Source organism: Oncorhynchus masou, chromosome 29 (genome assembly GCF_036934945.1).
Source record: "Oncorhynchus masou masou isolate Uvic2021 chromosome 29, UVic_Omas_1.1, whole genome shotgun sequence".
Taxonomy (NCBI): domain Eukaryota; kingdom Metazoa; phylum Chordata; class Actinopteri; order Salmoniformes; family Salmonidae; genus Oncorhynchus; species Oncorhynchus masou.
Window position 1 is genome coordinate 91,786,662 of NC_088240.1, and position 17,086 is coordinate 91,803,747.

Below are 17,086 nucleotides of genomic sequence, written 5' to 3' on the forward strand. Positions count from 1 at the left end.
CCCTACCAACAGTTCTATTGAGCGTTGCTCCAGGTTAACAGGTCATCGGGGTGGAGGCCTCAGTCAGCAAACATTCCACATCGTAGATCCTGAGTCACTCACGTCCAGGCGACTCAAAGCTAACGTTTTATTTCTGACATCGTGTTGCCTTTCCCTTCAGAATGTGTTATTGTGTCTGTGTGGGGCTCATGATTTATGGCCTGGAATTGAGGATGGAAGTCAGCAGGGTTTTCGCCTACGATTTCATTATTTTGGTTTGTTGCGTGATTCAATTTTAAACCTGTTGATTTTTCTTTACTATTTTAGTGCCCACACATATCTTTCTTCTCCACATGACGTTTGCTGCCACCAGCTGTTTGAGCAAAAATCGATCTGAGGTAGAAGAGAAACCGACCTAATAAAGTCCAACTGGCTTTACTTACAATACCTGATGGTGTTTATATGAATCCTGGATACCATCACAACGCCACGACGGGCTGATTTTTAACCCACAATCCTTCAGGAGATGTGGGACGATCGATCTGTCGCGGTTCCAGCTCTGTTGTGACGCTCCATTATTTTAGTTTTTGAGACGTGACGGAAGGATTGGTGTGGCTGGGTGAAGGTTTAGGATTACGTGAGTATTGACAGACTTTAGTCTGACCCCGTGGCTTTGAGAGAGGAAAGGAGGACGTTTGCAGCAGTGATTGAGGGGGAATTAGGCCTTTAAAAAGTGTCCGTTCTGTCCCTATAAAACGCGGCCGGAATCCAGACGTTGAATTTTTTTTATTTAAAACAAATGTATTGAACTTGGGAGTCGAGCCAATGTATTGAACTTGGGAATCGAGTCAATGTATTGAACTTGGGAATCGAGCCAATGTATTGAACTTGGGAATCGAGCCAATGTATTGAACTCGGGAATCGAGCCAATGTATTGAACTCGGGAGTCTTACCACTTAATGTAGCCGTTAGCGATGATGCTAATAAAGTCTTCTGGTAGATTAAAAGTTCCCCATAAAAAACATCTCAATTAGAAGTTAACTACGAAGTAGCCAATGTTCACCTGGCAGAATGACCTCATGAATATTTTAATCTATACAGTAGGTGTACTGTTCACACACCTCTTGTTGGTGGAGAGCACATTGTACAGTTTTCTAACTTTTATTTCCGGAAATTCTATATATTTTTTTTACCATCGAGTGTAGATATTATTTTTGTTCTTTTCCTGCGATTCTACATATTTTGCAGTGTGTGTGTGTTTTCATGTGATATTTCAGAGACTCCAACATCACAACTAAATCAGACGTTTTAGAGAACCAAGCTATAAAACACTTTGGCTGCCATGGGCTCGTTGCCATGGGCTCGTTGACCTGGACCTTTTTGACAGGTTATAAATATCTCTCTAAGGTCGACAAGGACCCCCCCCCTCCCCCGGGTCTGTTATTCTGACTAACGTTGATCTAAAGCCACCCCCCCCCCCGGCCTGTTATTTCCCATGGTTCCACGTGGTTCCCTGGTATTAATAACCAATAGGGTTCCTCAACCTCTCCTCTGTTCCAGCAGTGTGAGATTGTCTGTTGGTCTTGACCTGCTTCTGCTCTTATCGATGTGATTTATGAAGAACTCTTGTTACTCTTGTTGTTTTTTCAGCTTGTTGTCCTTTTTTATCTTCCTCGTCTCCGGTGTGTTCTCTCTCTAGAACAACGGTCTTCCTCGTCTCCGGTGTGTTCTCTCTCTCTGGAACAACGGTCTTCCTCGTCTCCGGTGTGTTCTCTCTCTCTGGAACAACGGTCTTCCTCGTCTCCGGTGTGTTCTCTCTCTCTGGAACAACGGTCTTCCTCGTCTCCGGTGTGTTCTCTCTCTCTGGAACAACGGTCTTCCTCGTCTCCGGTGTGTTCTCTCTCTCTGGAACAACGGTCTTCCTCGTCTCCGGTGTGTTCTCTCTCTGGAACAACGGTCTTCCTCGTCTCCGGTGTGTTCTCTCTCTCTGGAACAACGGTCTTCCTCGTCTCCGGTGTGTTCTCTCTCTCTGGAACAACGGTCTTCCTCGTCTCCGGTGTGTTCTCTCTCTCTGGAACAACGGTCTTCCTCGTCTCCGGTGTGTTCTCTATAGTTATGTTTATTTCACTTTTATATAACCAAGCAAAGGCTAGTTGAGAACAAGTTCTCATTTACGACTGCGACCTGGCCAAGAATAAAGCAAAGCAGCGACACACAACAAACAACAACAGAGTTACACCTGGAATAAACAAAACATAGTCAATAACACAGTAGACATAAAATCTATATACAGTGAGTGGAAATGAGGTGAGATTAGGGAGGTGAGGCAATAAATAGGCCGTAGTGGTGAAGTAATTATAATTTAGCAATTAAACACTGGAATGATGAATGTGCAAGGAGAGATACTGGTGTGCAAAGGAGCTAAAAAAAATACAACTAACACTTGCTATGGGGATGAGGTAGTTTGGTGGGCTTATGTACGGGTGGGCTATGTACAGGTGGGCTATGTACAGGTGGGCTTATGTACGGGTGGGCTATGTACAGGTGGGCTATGTACAGGTGGGCTATGTACAGGTGGGCTATGTACAGGTGGGCTTATGTACAGGTGGGCTTATGTACGGGTGGGCTTATGTACGGGTGGGCTTATGTACGGGTGGGCTTATGTACGGGTGGGCTTATGTACAGGTGGGCTTATGTACAGGTGGGCTTATGTACAGGTGGGCTTATGTACAGGTGGGCTTATGTACAGGTGGGCTTATGTACGGGTGGGCTTATGTACGGGTGGGCTTATGTACGGGTGGGCTTATGTACGGGTGGGCTTATGTACAGGTGGGCTTATGTACAGGTGGGCTTATGTACAGGTGCAGTGATCTGTGACAGCTGGTGCTTAAAAGCTAGTGAGGCAGATATGAGTCTCCAGCTTCAGAGATTTTTGCAGTTCGTGCTAGTCATTGGCAGTAGAGAACTGGATGGAGAGGCGGCCAAAGTAGGAATTAGCTTTGGGGGTGACCAGAGAGAAATACCTGCTGGAGCGTGTGCTATGGGTGGGTGTTGCTATGGTGACCAGAGAGATATACCTGCTGGAGCGCGTGCTATGGGTGGGTGTTGCTATGGTGACCAGGGAGATATACCTGCTGGAGCGCGTGCTATGGGTGGGTGTTGCTATGGTGACCAGGGAGATATACCTGCTGGAGCGCGTGCTATGGGTGGGTGCTGCTATGGTGACCAGGGAGATATACCTGCTGGAGCGCGTGCTATGGGTGGGTGTTGCTATGGTGACCAGGGAGATATACCTGCTGGAGCGCGTGCTATGGGTGGGTGTTGCTATGGTGACCAGGGAGATATACCTGCTGGAGCGCGTGCTATGGGTGGGTGTTGCTATGGTGACCAGGGAGATATACCTGCTGGAGCGCGTGCTATGGGCGGGTGTTGCTATGGTGACCAGGGAGATATACCTGGTGGAGCGCGTGCTATGGGTGGGTGTTGCTATGGTGACCAGGGAGATATACCTGCTGGAGCGCGTGCTATGGGTGGGTGCTGCTATGGTGACCAGGGAGATATACCTGCTGGAGCGCGTGCTATGGGTGGGTGTTGCTATGGTGACCAGGGAGATATACCTGCTGGTGCGCGTGCTATGGGTGGGTGCTGCTATGGTGACCAGGGAGATATACCTGCTGGAGCGCGTGCTATGGGTGGGTGCTGCTATGGTGACCAGGGAGATATACCTGCTGGAGCGCGTGCTATGGGTGGGTGCTGCTATGGTGACCAGGGAGATATACCTGCTGGAGCGCGTGCTATGGGTGGGTGTTGCTATGGTGACCAGGGAGATATACCTGCTGGAGCGCGTGCTATGGGCGGGTGTTGCTATGGTGACCAGGGAGATATACCTGGTGGAGCGCGTGCTATGGGTGGGTGTTGCTATGGTGACCAGGGAGATATACCTGCTGGAGCGCGTGCTATGGGTGGGTGCTGCTATGGTGACCAGGGAGATATACCTGCTGGAGCGCGTGCTATGGGTGGGTGTTGCTATGGTGACCAGGGAGATATACCTGCTGGTGCGCGTGCTATGGGTGGGTGCTGCTATGGTGACCAGGGAGATATACCTGCTGGAGCGCGTGCTATGGGTGGGTGCTGCTATGGTGACCAGGGAGATATACCTGCTGGAGCGCGTGCTATGGGTGGGTGCTGCTATGGTGACCAGGGAGATATACCTGCTGGAGCGCGTGCTATGGGTGGGTGCTGCTATGGTGACCAGGGAGATATACCTGCTGGAGCGCGTGCTATGGGTGGGTGTTGCTATGGTGACCAGGGAGATATACCTGCTGGAGCGCGTGCTATGGGTTGGTGCTGCTATGGTGACCAGGGAGATATACCTGCTGGAGCGCGTGCTATGGGTGGGTGCTGCTATGGTGACCAGGGAGATATACCTGCTGGAGCGCGTGCTATGGGTGGGTGTTGCTATGGTGACCAGGGAGATATACTTGCTGGAGCGCGTGCTATGGGTGGGTGTTGCTATGGTGACCAGGGAGATATACCTGCTGGAGCGCGTGCTATGGGTGGGTGTTGCTATGGTGACCAGGGAGATATACCTGCTGGAGCGCGTGCTATAGGTGGGTGTTGCTATGGTGACCAGGGAGATATACCTGCTGGAGCGCGTGCTATGGGTGGGCGTTGCTATGGTGACCAGGGAGATATACCTGCTGGAGCGCGTGCTATGGGTGGGTGTTGCTATGGTGACCAGGGAGATATACCTGCTGGAGCGCGTGCTATGGGTGGGTGTTGCTATGGTGACCAGGGAGATATACCTGCTGGAGCGCGTGCTATGGGTGGGTGCTGCTATGGTGACCAGGGAGATATACCTGCTGGAGCGCGTGCTATGGGTGGGTGTTGCTATGGTGACCAGGGAGATATACCTGCTGGAGCGCGTGCTATGGGTGGGTGCTGCTATGGTGACCAGGGAGATATACCTGCTGGAGCGCGTGCTATGGATGGGTGTTGCTATGGTGACCAGGGAGATATACCTGCTGGAGCGCGTGCTATGGGTGGGTGTTGCTATGGTGACCAGGGAGATATACCTGCTGGGAGCGCGTGCTATGGGTGGGTGCTGCTATGGTGACCAGGGAGATATACCTGCTGGAGCGCGTGCTATGGGTGGGTTGCTATGGTGACCAGGGAGATATACCTGCTGGAGCGCGTGCTATGGGTGGGTGCTGCTATGGTGACCAGGGAGATATACCTGCTGGAGCGCGTGCTATGGGTGGGTGTTGCTATGGTGACCAGGGAGATATACCTGCTGGAGCGCGTGCTATGGGTGGGTGCTGCTATGGTGACCAGGGAGATATACCTGCTGGAGCGCGTGCTATGGGTGGGTGTTGCTATGGTGACCAGGGAGATATACCTGCTGGAGCGCGTGCTATGGGTGGGTGTTGCTATGGTGACCAGGGAGATATACCTGCTGGAGCGCGTGCTATGGGTGGGTGCTGCTATGGTGACCAGGGAGATATACCTGCTGGAGCGCGTGCTATGGGTGGGTGTTGCTATGGTGACCAGGGAGATATACCTGCTGGAGCGCGTGCTGCTATGGTGACCAGGGAGATATACCTGCTGGAGCGCGTGCTATGGGTGGGTGCTGCTATGGTGACCAGGGAGATATACCTGCTGGAGCGCGTGCTATGGGTGGGTGTTGCTATGGTGACCAGGGAGATATACCTGCTGGAGCGCGTGCTATGGGTGGGTGTTGCTATGGTGACCAGGGAGATATACCTGCTGGAGCGCGTGCTATGGGTGGGTGTTGCTATGGTGACCAGGGAGATATACCTGCTGGAGCGCGTGCTATGGGTGGGTGTTGCTATGGTGACCAGGGAGATATACCTGCTGGAGCGCGTGCTATGGGTTGGTGCTGCTATGGTGACCAGGGAGATATACCTGCTGGAGCGCGTGCTATGGGTGGGTGTTGCTATGGTGACCAGGGAGATATACCTGCTGGAGCGCGTGCTATGGGTGGGTGTTGCTATGGTGACCAGGGAGATATACCTGCTGGAGCGCGTGCTATGGGTGGGTGCTGCTATGGTGACCAGGGAGATATACCTGCTGGAGCGCGTGCTATGGGTGGGTGCTGCTATGGTGACCAGGGAGATATACCTGCTGGAGCGCGCGCTATGGGTGGGTGTTGCTATGGTGACCAGGGAGATATACCTGCTGGTGCGCGTGCTATGGGTGGGTGCTGCTATGGTGACCAGGGAGATATACCTGCTGGAGCGCGTGCTATGGGTGGGTGTTGCTATGGTGACCAGGGAGATATACCTGCTGGAGCGCATGCTATGGGTGGGTGTTGCTATGGTGACCAGGGAGATATACCTGCTGGAGCGCGTGCTATGGGTGGGTGTTGCTATGGTGACCAGGGAGATATACCTGCTGGAGCGCGTGCTATGGGTGGGTGCTGCTATGGTGACCAGGGAGATATACCTGCTGGAGCGCGTGCTATGGGTGGGTTGCTATGGTGACCAGGGAGATATACCTGCTGGAGCGCGTGCTATGGGTGGGTGCTGCTATGGTGACCAGGGAGATATACCTGCTGGAGCGCGTGCTATGGGTGGGTGTTGCTATGGTGACCAGGGAGATATACCTGCTGGAGCGCGTGCTATGGGTGGGTGTTGCTATGGTGACCAGGGAGATATACCTGCTGGAGCGCGTGCTATGGGTGGGTGTTGCTATGGTGACCAGGGAGATATACCTGCTGGAGCGCGTGCTATGGGTGGGTGCTGCTATGGTGACCAGGGAGATATACCTGCTGGAGCGCGTGCTATGGGTGGGTGTTGCTATGGTGACCAGGGAGATATACCTGCTGGAGCGCGTGCTATGGGTGGGTGCTGCTATGGTGACCAGGGAGATATACCTGCTGGAGCGCGTGCTATGGGTGGGTGTTGCTATGGTGACCAGGGAGATATACCTGCTGGAGCGCGTGCTATGGGTGGGTGTTGCTATGGTGACCAGGGAGATATACCTGCTGGAGCGCGTGCTATGGGTGGGTGTTGCTATGGTGACCAGGGAGATATACCTGCTGGAGCGCGTGCTATGGGTGGGTGTTGCTATGGTGACCAGGGAGATATACCTGCTGGAGCGCGTGCTATGGGTGGGTGTTGCTATGGTGACCAGGGAGATATACCTGCTGGAGCGCGTGCTACGGGTGGGTGTTGCTATGGTGACCAGGGAGATATACCTGCTGGAGCGCGTGCTACGGGTGGGTGTTGCTATGGTGACCAGGGAGATATACCTGCTGGAGCGCGTGCTATGGGTGGGTGTTGCTATGGTGACCAGGGAGATATACCTGCTGGAGCGCGTGCTATGGGTGGGTGTTGCTATGGTGACCAGGGAGATATACCTGCTGGAGCGCGTGCTATGGGTGGGTGTTGCTATGGTGACCAGGGAGATATACCTGCTGGAGCGCGTGCTATGGGTGGGTGTTGCTATGGTGACCAGGGAGATATACCTGCTGGAGCGCTGCTATGGGTGGGTGTTGCTATGGTGACCAGGGAGATATACCTGCTGGAGCGCGTGCTATGGGTGGGCGTTGCTATGGTGACCAGGGAGATATACCTGCTGGAGCGCGTGCTATGGGTGGGTGTTGCTATGGTGACCAGGGAGATATACCTGCTGGAGCGCTGCTATGGGTGGGTGTTGCTATGGTGACCAGGGAGATATACCTGCTGGAGCGCTGCTATGGGTGGGTGTTGCTATGGTGACCAGGGAGATATACCTGCTGGAGCGCGTGCTATGGGTGGGTGTTGCTATGGTGACCAGGGAGATAAACCTGCTGGAGCGCGTGCTATGGTGACCAGGGAGATATACCTGCTGGAGCGCGTGCTATGGGTGGGTGTTGCTATGGTGACCAGGGAGATATACCTGCTGGAGCGCGTGCTATGGGTGGGTGTTGCTATGGTGACCAGGGAGATATACCTGCTGGAGCGCGTGCTATGGGTGGGTGTTGCTATGGTGACCAGGGAGATATACCTGCTGGAGCGCGTGCTATGGGTGGGTGTTGCTATGGTGACCAGGGAGATATACCTGCTGGAGCGCGTGCTATGGGTGTGTGTTGCTATGGTGACCAGGGAGATATACCTGCTGGAGCGCGTGCTATGGGTGGGTGTTGCTATGGTGACCAGGGAGATATACCTGCTGGGAGCGCGTGCTATGGGTGGGTGTTGCTATGGTGACCAGGGAGATATACCTGCTGGAGCGTGTGCTATGGGTGGGTGTTGCTATGGTGACCAGGGAGATATACCTGCTGGAGCGCGTGCTATGGGTGGGTGTTGCTATGGTGACCAGGGAGATATACCTGCTGGAGCGCGTGCTATGGGTGGGTGTTGCTATGGTGACCAGGGAGATATACCTGCTGGAGCGCGTGCTATAGTGACCAGGGAGATATACCTGCTGGAGCGCGTGCTATGGGTGGGTGTTGCTATGGTGACCAGGGAGATATACCTGCTGGAGCGCGTGCTGCTATTGTGACCAGGGAGATATACCTGCTGGGAGCGCGTGCTATGGGTGGGTGCTGCTATGGTGACCAGGGAGATATACCTGCTGGAGCGCGTGCTATGGGTGGGTGTTGCTATGGTGACCAGGGAGATATACCTGCTGGAGCGCGTGCTATGGGTGTGTGTTGCTATGGTGACCAGGGAGATATACCTGCTGGAGCGCGTGCTATGGGTGGGTGTTGCTATGGTGACCAGGGAGATATACCTGCTGGAGCGCGTGCTATGGGTGGGTGTTGCTATGGTGACCAGGGAGATATACCTGCTGGAGCGTGTGCTATGGGTGGGTGTTGCTATGGTGACCAGGGAGATATACCTGCTGGAGCGCGTGCTATGGGTGGGTGTTGCTATGGTGACCAGGGAGATATACCTGCTGGAGCGCGTGCTATGGGTGGGTGTTGCTATGGTGACCAGGGAGATATACCTGCTGGAGCGCGTGCTATAGTGACCAGGGAGATATACCTGCTGGAGCGCGTGCTATGGGTGGGTGTTGCTATGGTGACCAGGGAGATATACCTGCTGGAGCGCGTGCTGCTATTGTGACCAGGGAGATATACCTGCTGGAGCGCGTGCTATGGGTGGGTGCTGCTATGGTGACCAGGGAGATATACCTGCTGGAGCGCGTGCTATGGGTGGGTGTTGCTATGGTGACCAGGGAGATAGACCTGCTGGAGCGCGTGCTATGGTGACCAGGGAGATATACCTGCTGGAGCGCGTGCTATGGTGACCAGGGAGATATACCTGCTGGAGCGCGTGCTATGGTGACCAGGGAGATATACCTGCTGGAGCGCGTGCTATGGTGACCAGGGAGATATACCTGCTGGAGCGCGTGCTATGGTGACCAGGGAGATATACCTGCTGGAGCGCGTGCTATGGGTGGGTGTTGCTATGGGTGGGTGTTGCTATGGGTGGGTGTTGCTATGGTGACCAGGGAGATATACCTGCTGGAGCGCGTGCTATGGGTGGGTGTCCACACAGTCAGGATCATTCCCTGAGTCTAGTGGAGACCAATAATCCTCTATAGTGTCTGGTTTGGTCCAGTTTCTGACAAATACTTTGTCTTGCCCTTTTTCTGAAATTCTCTCCCCACCTCTCTCTCCCCACCTCTCTCTCCCCACCTCTCTCTCCCCACCTCTCTCTCCCCACCTCTCTCTCCCCACCTCTCTCTCCCCACCTCTCTCTCCCCACCTCTCTCTCCCCACCTCTCTCCCCCCACCTCTCTCTCCCCCCACCTCTCTCTCCCCCCACCTCTCTCTCCCCCCACCTCTCTCTCCCCCCACCTCTCCATCTCCCCACCTCTCCATCTCCCCACCTCTCCATCTCCCACCTCTCCATCTCCCCACCTCTCTCCCTCTACAGGTGGTCCTGAAGATGATCAAGCATTACCAGGAGGAGGGTCAGGGCAGTGAGGTGGTTCAGGGTGTACTACTGGGCCTGGTAGTGGAGGACAGGTTAGAGATCACCAACTGTTTCCCCTTCCCTCAACACACCGAGGACGACGCCGACTTTGACGAAGGTACGTGAGAACACTGGGTTTGTGCTCCGAATTGGAAAACCTACTGCTGTTCTGTGTGCGTGTGTGTGTGTGTGTGTGTGCGCTCTGAATGTTCAGTGTTTCTCATTATGTCTCCCGTGTGTCAGTCAGTACCTCATCAGAGATCGTTCCTCTGACCGCAGCCCCTGCTGCTTTCCGTATCTAGTAGGTCCCTGTTTATCCGGGCAGCTCATTGGCCCACAGTCAAACCGACTGACAGACAGTCTGACCTGGGGAAGGTCTCTCCAATCATGTCCCTCATTTCTCTCACTAACACGCTACGCTCCTGAATTCTGGGTAATAACCCGAGCATGAGAGGTGGCTAAAGGTCGTCAGTATCAGAGGTCTGGGTGTATGTTAGTGAGCAAATCAGAGGTCTGTCTGTAGTAGTGAATGGAGAACAGTAACTGAGATATCTAGTAGTTCTGTCTGTAGTAGTGAATGGAGAACAGTAACTGAGATATCTAGTAGGTCTGTCTGTAGTAGTGAATGGAGAACAGTAACTGAGATATCTAGTAGGTCTGTAGTAGTGAATGGAGAACAGTGACTGAGATATCTAGTAGTTCTGTCTGTAGTAGTGAATGGAGAACAGTAACTGAGATATCTAGTAGGTCTGTAGTAGTGAATGGAGAACAGTAACTGAGATATCTAGTAGGTCTGTCTGTAGTAGTGAATGGAGAACAGTAACTGAGATATCTAGTAGTTCTGTCTGTAGTAGTGAATGGAGAACAGTAACTGAGATATCTAGTAGTTCTGTCTGTAGTAGTGAATGGAGAACAGTAACTGAGATATCTAGTAGGTCTGTAGTAGTGAATGGAGAACAGTGACTGAGATATCTAGTAGGTCTGTCTGTAGTAGTGAATGGAGAACAGTAACTGAGATATCTAGTAGGTCTGTAGTAGTGAATGGAGAACAGTAACTGAGATATCTAGTAGGTCTGTAGTAGTGAATGGAGAACAGTGACTGAGATATCTAGTAGGTCTGTAGTAGTGAATGGAGAACAGTAACTGAGATATCTAGTAGGTCTGTCTGTAGTAGTGAATGAAGAACAGTAACTGAGATATCTAGTAGGTCTGTAGTAGTGAATGGAGAACAGTAACTGAGATATCTAGTAGGTCTGTCTGTAGTAGTGAATGGAGAACAGTGACTGAGATATCTAGTAGGTCTGTCTGTAGTAGTGAATGGAGAACAGTAACTGAGATATCTAGTAGATCTGTAGTAGTGAATGGAGAACAGTAACTGAAATATCTAGTAGGTCTGTCTGTAGTAGTGAATGGAGAACAGTGACTGAGATATCTAGTAGGTCTGTCTGTAGTAGTGAATGGAGAACAGTGACTGAGATATCTAGTAGGTCTGTAGTAGTGAATGGAGAACAGTAACTGAGATATCTAGTAGGTCTGTAGTATTGAATGGAGAACAGTAACTGAGATATCTGGTAGGTCTGTCTGTAGTTGTGAATGGAGAACAGTAACTGAGATATCTAGTAGGTCTGTAGTAGTGAATGGAGAACAGTAACTGAGATATCTAGTAGGTCTGTCTGTAGTAGTGAATGGAGAACAGTAACTGAGATCTAGTAGGTCTGTCTGTAGTAGTGAATGGAGAACAGTAACTGAGATATCTAGTAGGTCTGTAGTAGTGAATGGAGAACAGTAACTGAGATATCTAGTAGTTCTGTCTGTAGTAGTGAATGGAGAACAGTAACTGAGATATCTAGTAGGTCTGTCTGTAGTAGTGAATGGAGAACAGTAACTGAGATATCTAGTAGGTCTGTAGTAGTGAATGGAGAACAGTGACTGAGATATCTAGTAGGTCTGTAGTAGTGAATGGAGAACAGTAACTGAGATATCTAGTAGTTCTGTCTGTAGTAGTGAATGGAGAACAGTAACTGAGATATCTAGTAGGTCTGTAGTAGTGAATGGAGAACAGTAACTGAGATATCTAGTAGGTCTGTCTGTAGTAGTGAATGGAGAACAGTAACTGAGATATCTAGTAGTTCTGTCTGTAGTAGTGAATGGAGAACAGTAACTGAGATATCTAGTAGGTCTGTAGTAGTGAATGGAGAACAGTGACTGAGATATCTAGTAGGTCTGTCTGTAGTAGTGAATGGAGAACAGTAACTGAGATATCTAGTAGGTCTGTAGTAGTGAATGGAGAACAGTAACTGAGATATCTAGTAGGTCTGTAGTAGTGAATGGAGAACAGTGACTGAGATATCTAGTAGGTCTGTAGTAGTGAATGGAGAACAGTAACTGAGATATCTAGTAGGTCTGTCTGTAGTAGTGAATGGAGAACAGTGACTGAGATATCTAGTAGGTCTGTCTGTAGTAGTGAATGGAGAACAGTAACTGAGATATCTAGTAGATCTGTAGTAGTGAATGGAGAACAGTAACTGAAATATCTAGTAGGTCTGTCTGTAGTAGTGAATGGAGAACAGTGACTGAGATATTTAGTAGGTCTGTCTGTAGTAGTGAATGGAGAACAGTGACTGAGATATCTAGTAGGTCTGTAGTAGTGAATGGAGAACAGTAACTGAGATATCTAGTAGGTCTGTAGTATTGAATGGAGAACAGTAACTGAGATATCTGGTAGGTCTGTCTGTAGTTGTGAATGGAGAACAGTAACTGAGATATCTAGTAGGTCTGTAGTAGTGAATGGAGAACAGTAACTGAGATATCTAGTAGGTCTGTCTGTAGTAGTGAATGGAGAACAGTAACTGAGATATCTAGTAGGTCTGTCTGTAGTAGTGAATGGAGAACAGTAACTGAGATATCTAGTAGGTCTGTAGTAGTGAATGGAGAACAGTAACTGAGATATCTAGTAGGTCTGTTTGTAGTAGTGAATGGAGAACAGTAACTGAGATATCTAGTAGGTCTGTTTGTAGTAGTGAATGGAGAACAGTAACTGAGATATCTAGTAGGTCTGTCTGTAGTAGTGAATGGAGAACAGTAACTGAGATATCTAGTAGGTCTGTTTGTAGTAGTGAATGGAGAACAGTAACTGAGATATCTAGTAGGTCTGTTTGTAGTAGTGAATGGAGAACAGTAACTGAGATATCTAGTAGGTCTGTCTGTAGTAGTGAATGGAGAACAGTGACTCTGAGATCTAGTAGGTCTGTCTGTAGTAGTGAATGGAGAACAGTAACTGAGATATCTAGAAGGTCTGTAGTAGTGAATGGAGAACAGTGACTGAGATATCTAGTAGGTCTGTCTGTAGTAGTGAATGGAGAACAGTGACTGAGATATCTAGTAGGTCTGTAGTAGTGAATGGAGAACAGTAACTGAGATATCTAGTAGGTCTGTAGTAGTGAATGGAGAACAGTAACTGAGATATCTAGTAGGTCTGTCTGTAGTAGTGAATGGAGAACAGTGACTCTGAGATCTGGTAGGGCTGTCTGTAGTAGTGAATGGAGAACAGTGACTGAGATATCTAGTAGGTCTGTAGTAGTGAATGGAGAACAGTAACTGAGATATCTAGTAGGTCTGTAGTAGTGAATGGAGAACAGTAACTGAGATATCTAGTAGGTCTGTAGTAGTGAATGGAGAACAGTGACTCTGAGATCTGGTAGGTCTGTAGTAGTGAATGGAGAACAGTAACTGAGATATCTAGTAGGTCTGTAGTAGTGAATGGAGAACAGTGACTGAGATATCTAGTAGGTCTGTCTGTAGTAGTGAATGGAGAACAGTAACTGAGATATCTAGTAGATCTGTCTGTAGTAGTGAGTGGAGAACAGTAACTGAGATATCTAGTAGGTCTGTAGTAGTGAATGGAGAACAGTAACTGAGATATCTAGTAGGTCTGTCTGTAGTAGTGAATGGAGAACAGTAACTGAGATATCTAGTAGGTCTGTAGTAGTGCGTGGAGAACAGTAACTGAGATATCTAGTAGATCTGTCTGTAGTAGTGAATGGAGAACAGTGACTGAGATATCTAGTAGGTCTGTCTGTAGTAGTGAATGGAGAACAGTAACTGAGATATCTAGTAGGTCTGTCTGTAGTAGTGAATGGAGAACAGTGACTGAGATATCTAGTAGATCTGTAGTAGTGAATGGAGAACAGTAACTGAGATATCTAGTAGGTCTGTCTGTAGTAGTGAATGGAGAACAGTAACTGAGATATCTAGTAGGTCTGTCTGTAGTAGTGAATGGAGAACAGTAACTGAGATATCTAGTAGGTCTGTCTGTAGTAGTGAATGGAGAACAGTAACTGAGATATCTAGTAGGTCTGTCTGTAGTAGTGAATGGAGAACAGTAACTGAGATATCTAGTAGGTCTGTCTGTAGTAGTGAATGGAGAACAGTAACTGAGATATCTAGTAGGTCTGTCTGTAGTAGTGAATGGAGAACAGTGACTGAGATATCTAGTAGGTCTGTCTGTAGTAGTGAATGGAGAACAGTAACTGAGATAGCTAGTAGGTCTGTCTGTAGTAGTGAATGGAGAACAGTAACTGAGATATCTAGTAGGTCTGTCTGTAGTAGTGAATGGAGAACAGTAACTGAGATATCTAGTAGGTCTGTCTGTAGTAGTGAATGGAGAACAGTAACTGAGATATCTAGTAGGTCTGTCTGTAGTAGTGAATGGAGAACAGTAACTGAGATATCTAGTAGGTCTGTCTGTAGTAGTGAATGGAGAACAGTGACTGAGATATCTAGTAGGTCTGTAGTAGTGAATGGAGAACAGTAACTGAGATATCTAGTAGATCTGTAGTAGTGAATGGAGAACAGTGACTGAGATATCTAGTAGGTCTGTAGTAGTGAATGGAGAACAGTGACTCTGAGATCTGGTAGGGCTGTCTGTAGTGAATGGAGAACAGTGACTCTGAGATCTGGTAGGGCTGTCTGTAGTGAATGGAGAACAGTGACTCTGAGATCTGGTAGGGCTGTCTGTAGTGAATGGAGAACAGTGACTCTGAGATCTGGTAGGGCTGTCTGTAGTGAATGGAGAACAGTGACTCTGAGATCTGGTAGGTCTGTAGTAGTGAATGGAGAACAGTGACTGAGATATCTAGTAGGTCTGTTTGTAGTAGTGAATGGAGAACAGTAACTGAGATATCTAGTAGGTCTGTCTGTAGTAGTGAATGGAGAACAGTGACTCTGAGATCTGGTAGGGCTGTCTGTCTGTAGCTGTCTAGGGAGGAATGGCTGTATGGTAGTGACTACTAGTGAGTGTATAGCTGTCACCCAGATGGTAGGATTTGTCCTCTGCCTCTCCCCTCAGTTAATAAGACCCCCTATGGGGTTCCCCTGCAGGGAATCCTGGGAGTTCTCTGGCCCAGTTCCCTTTTTTAGGTTAATGTGAACACCTGTCAGTTTCCCCTGTCATAAACCCTCACTGTAGACTACTGCAACACTGTTTCCCCTGTCATTAACCCTCACTGTAGACTACTGCAACACCATTAACCCTCACTGTAGACTACTGCAATACCATTAACCCTCACTGTAGACTATTGCAACACCATTAACCCTCACTGTAGACTACTGCAACACCATTAACCCTCACTGTAGACTACTGCAACACCATTAACCCTCACTGTAGACTACTGCAACACCATTAACCCTCACTGTAGACTACTGCAACACCATTAACCCTCACTGTAGACTACTGCAACACCATTAACCCTCACTGTAGACTACTGCAACACCATTAACCCTCACTGTAGACTACTGCAACACCGTTTCCCCTGGTATAAACCCTCACTGTAGACTACTGCAACACCGTTTCCCCTGGTATAAACCCTCACTGTAGACTACTGCAACACCGTTTCCCCTGTCATTAACCCTCACTGTAGACTACTGCAACACCGTTTCCCCTGTCATTAACCCTCACTGTAGACTACTGCAACACCGTTTCCCCTGGTATAAACCCTCACTGTAGACTACTGCAACACCATTAACCCTCACTGTAGACTACTGCAACACCATTAACCCTCACTGTAGACTACTGCAACACCGTTTCCCCTGTCATTAACCCTCACTGTAGACTACTGCAACACCATTAACCCTCACTGTAGACTACTGCAACACCGTTTCCCCTGGTATAAACCCTCACTGTAGACTACTGCAACACCGTTTCCCCTGTCATTAACCCTCACTGTAGACTACTGCAACACCATTAACCCTCACTGTAGACTACTGCAACACCATTAACCCTCACTGTAGACTACTGCAACACCGTTTCCCCTGTCATTAACCCTCACTGTAGACTACTGCAACACCGTTTCCCCTGTCATTAACCCTCACTGTAGACTACTGCAACGTCATTAACCCTCACTGTAGACTACTGCAACACCGTTTCCCCTGGTATGAACCCTCACTGTAGACTACTGCAACACCGTTTCCCCTGGTATGAACCCTCACTGTAGACTACTGCAACACCGTTTCCCCTGTCATTAACCCTCACTGTAGACTACTGCAACACCATTTCCCCTGGTATAAACCCTCACTGTAGACTACTGCAACACCGTTTCCCCTGGTATAAACCCTCACTGTAGACTACTGCAACACCGTTTCCCCTGGTATAAACCCTCACTGTAGACTGCTGCAACACCGTTTCCCCTGGTATGAACCCTCACTGTAGACTGCTGCAACACCGTTTCCCCTGTCATTAACCCTCACTGTAGACTACTGCAACACCATTAACCCTCACTGTAGACTACTGCAACACCATTAACCCTCACTGTAGACTACTGCAACACCGTTTCCCCTGTCATTAACCCTCACTGTAGACTACTGCAACACCATTAACCCTCACTGTAGACTACTGCAACACCATTAACCCTCACTGTAGACTACTGCAACACCATTAACCCTCACTGTAGACTACTGCAACACCGTTTCCCCTGTCATTAACCCTCACTGTAGACTACTGCAACACCGTTTCCCCTGTCATTAACCCTCACTGTAGACTACTGCAACGTCATTAACCCTCACTGTAGACTACTGCAACACCGTTTCCCCTGGTATGAACCCTCACTGTAGACTACTGCAACACCGTTTCCCCTGTCATTAACCCTCACTGTAGACTACTGCAACACCATTTCCCCTGGTAT

The 17,086-nt window shown here is 49.4% G+C and overlaps 1 protein-coding gene across 1 annotated transcript in view; it reads left to right on the top strand.

The window, feature by feature from the left end:
- Window positions 1-17,086, top strand: part of LOC135520981 (eukaryotic translation initiation factor 3 subunit H) — a 129,157-nt gene that overhangs the window by 8,800 nt on the left and 103,271 nt on the right. The window contains exon 2 of the mRNA XM_064946868.1: window positions 9,870-10,026. Coding sequence (XP_064802940.1) covers window positions 9,870-10,026 — 157 coding nt within the window. The remainder of the gene's footprint in view (window positions 1-9,869; window positions 10,027-17,086) is intronic.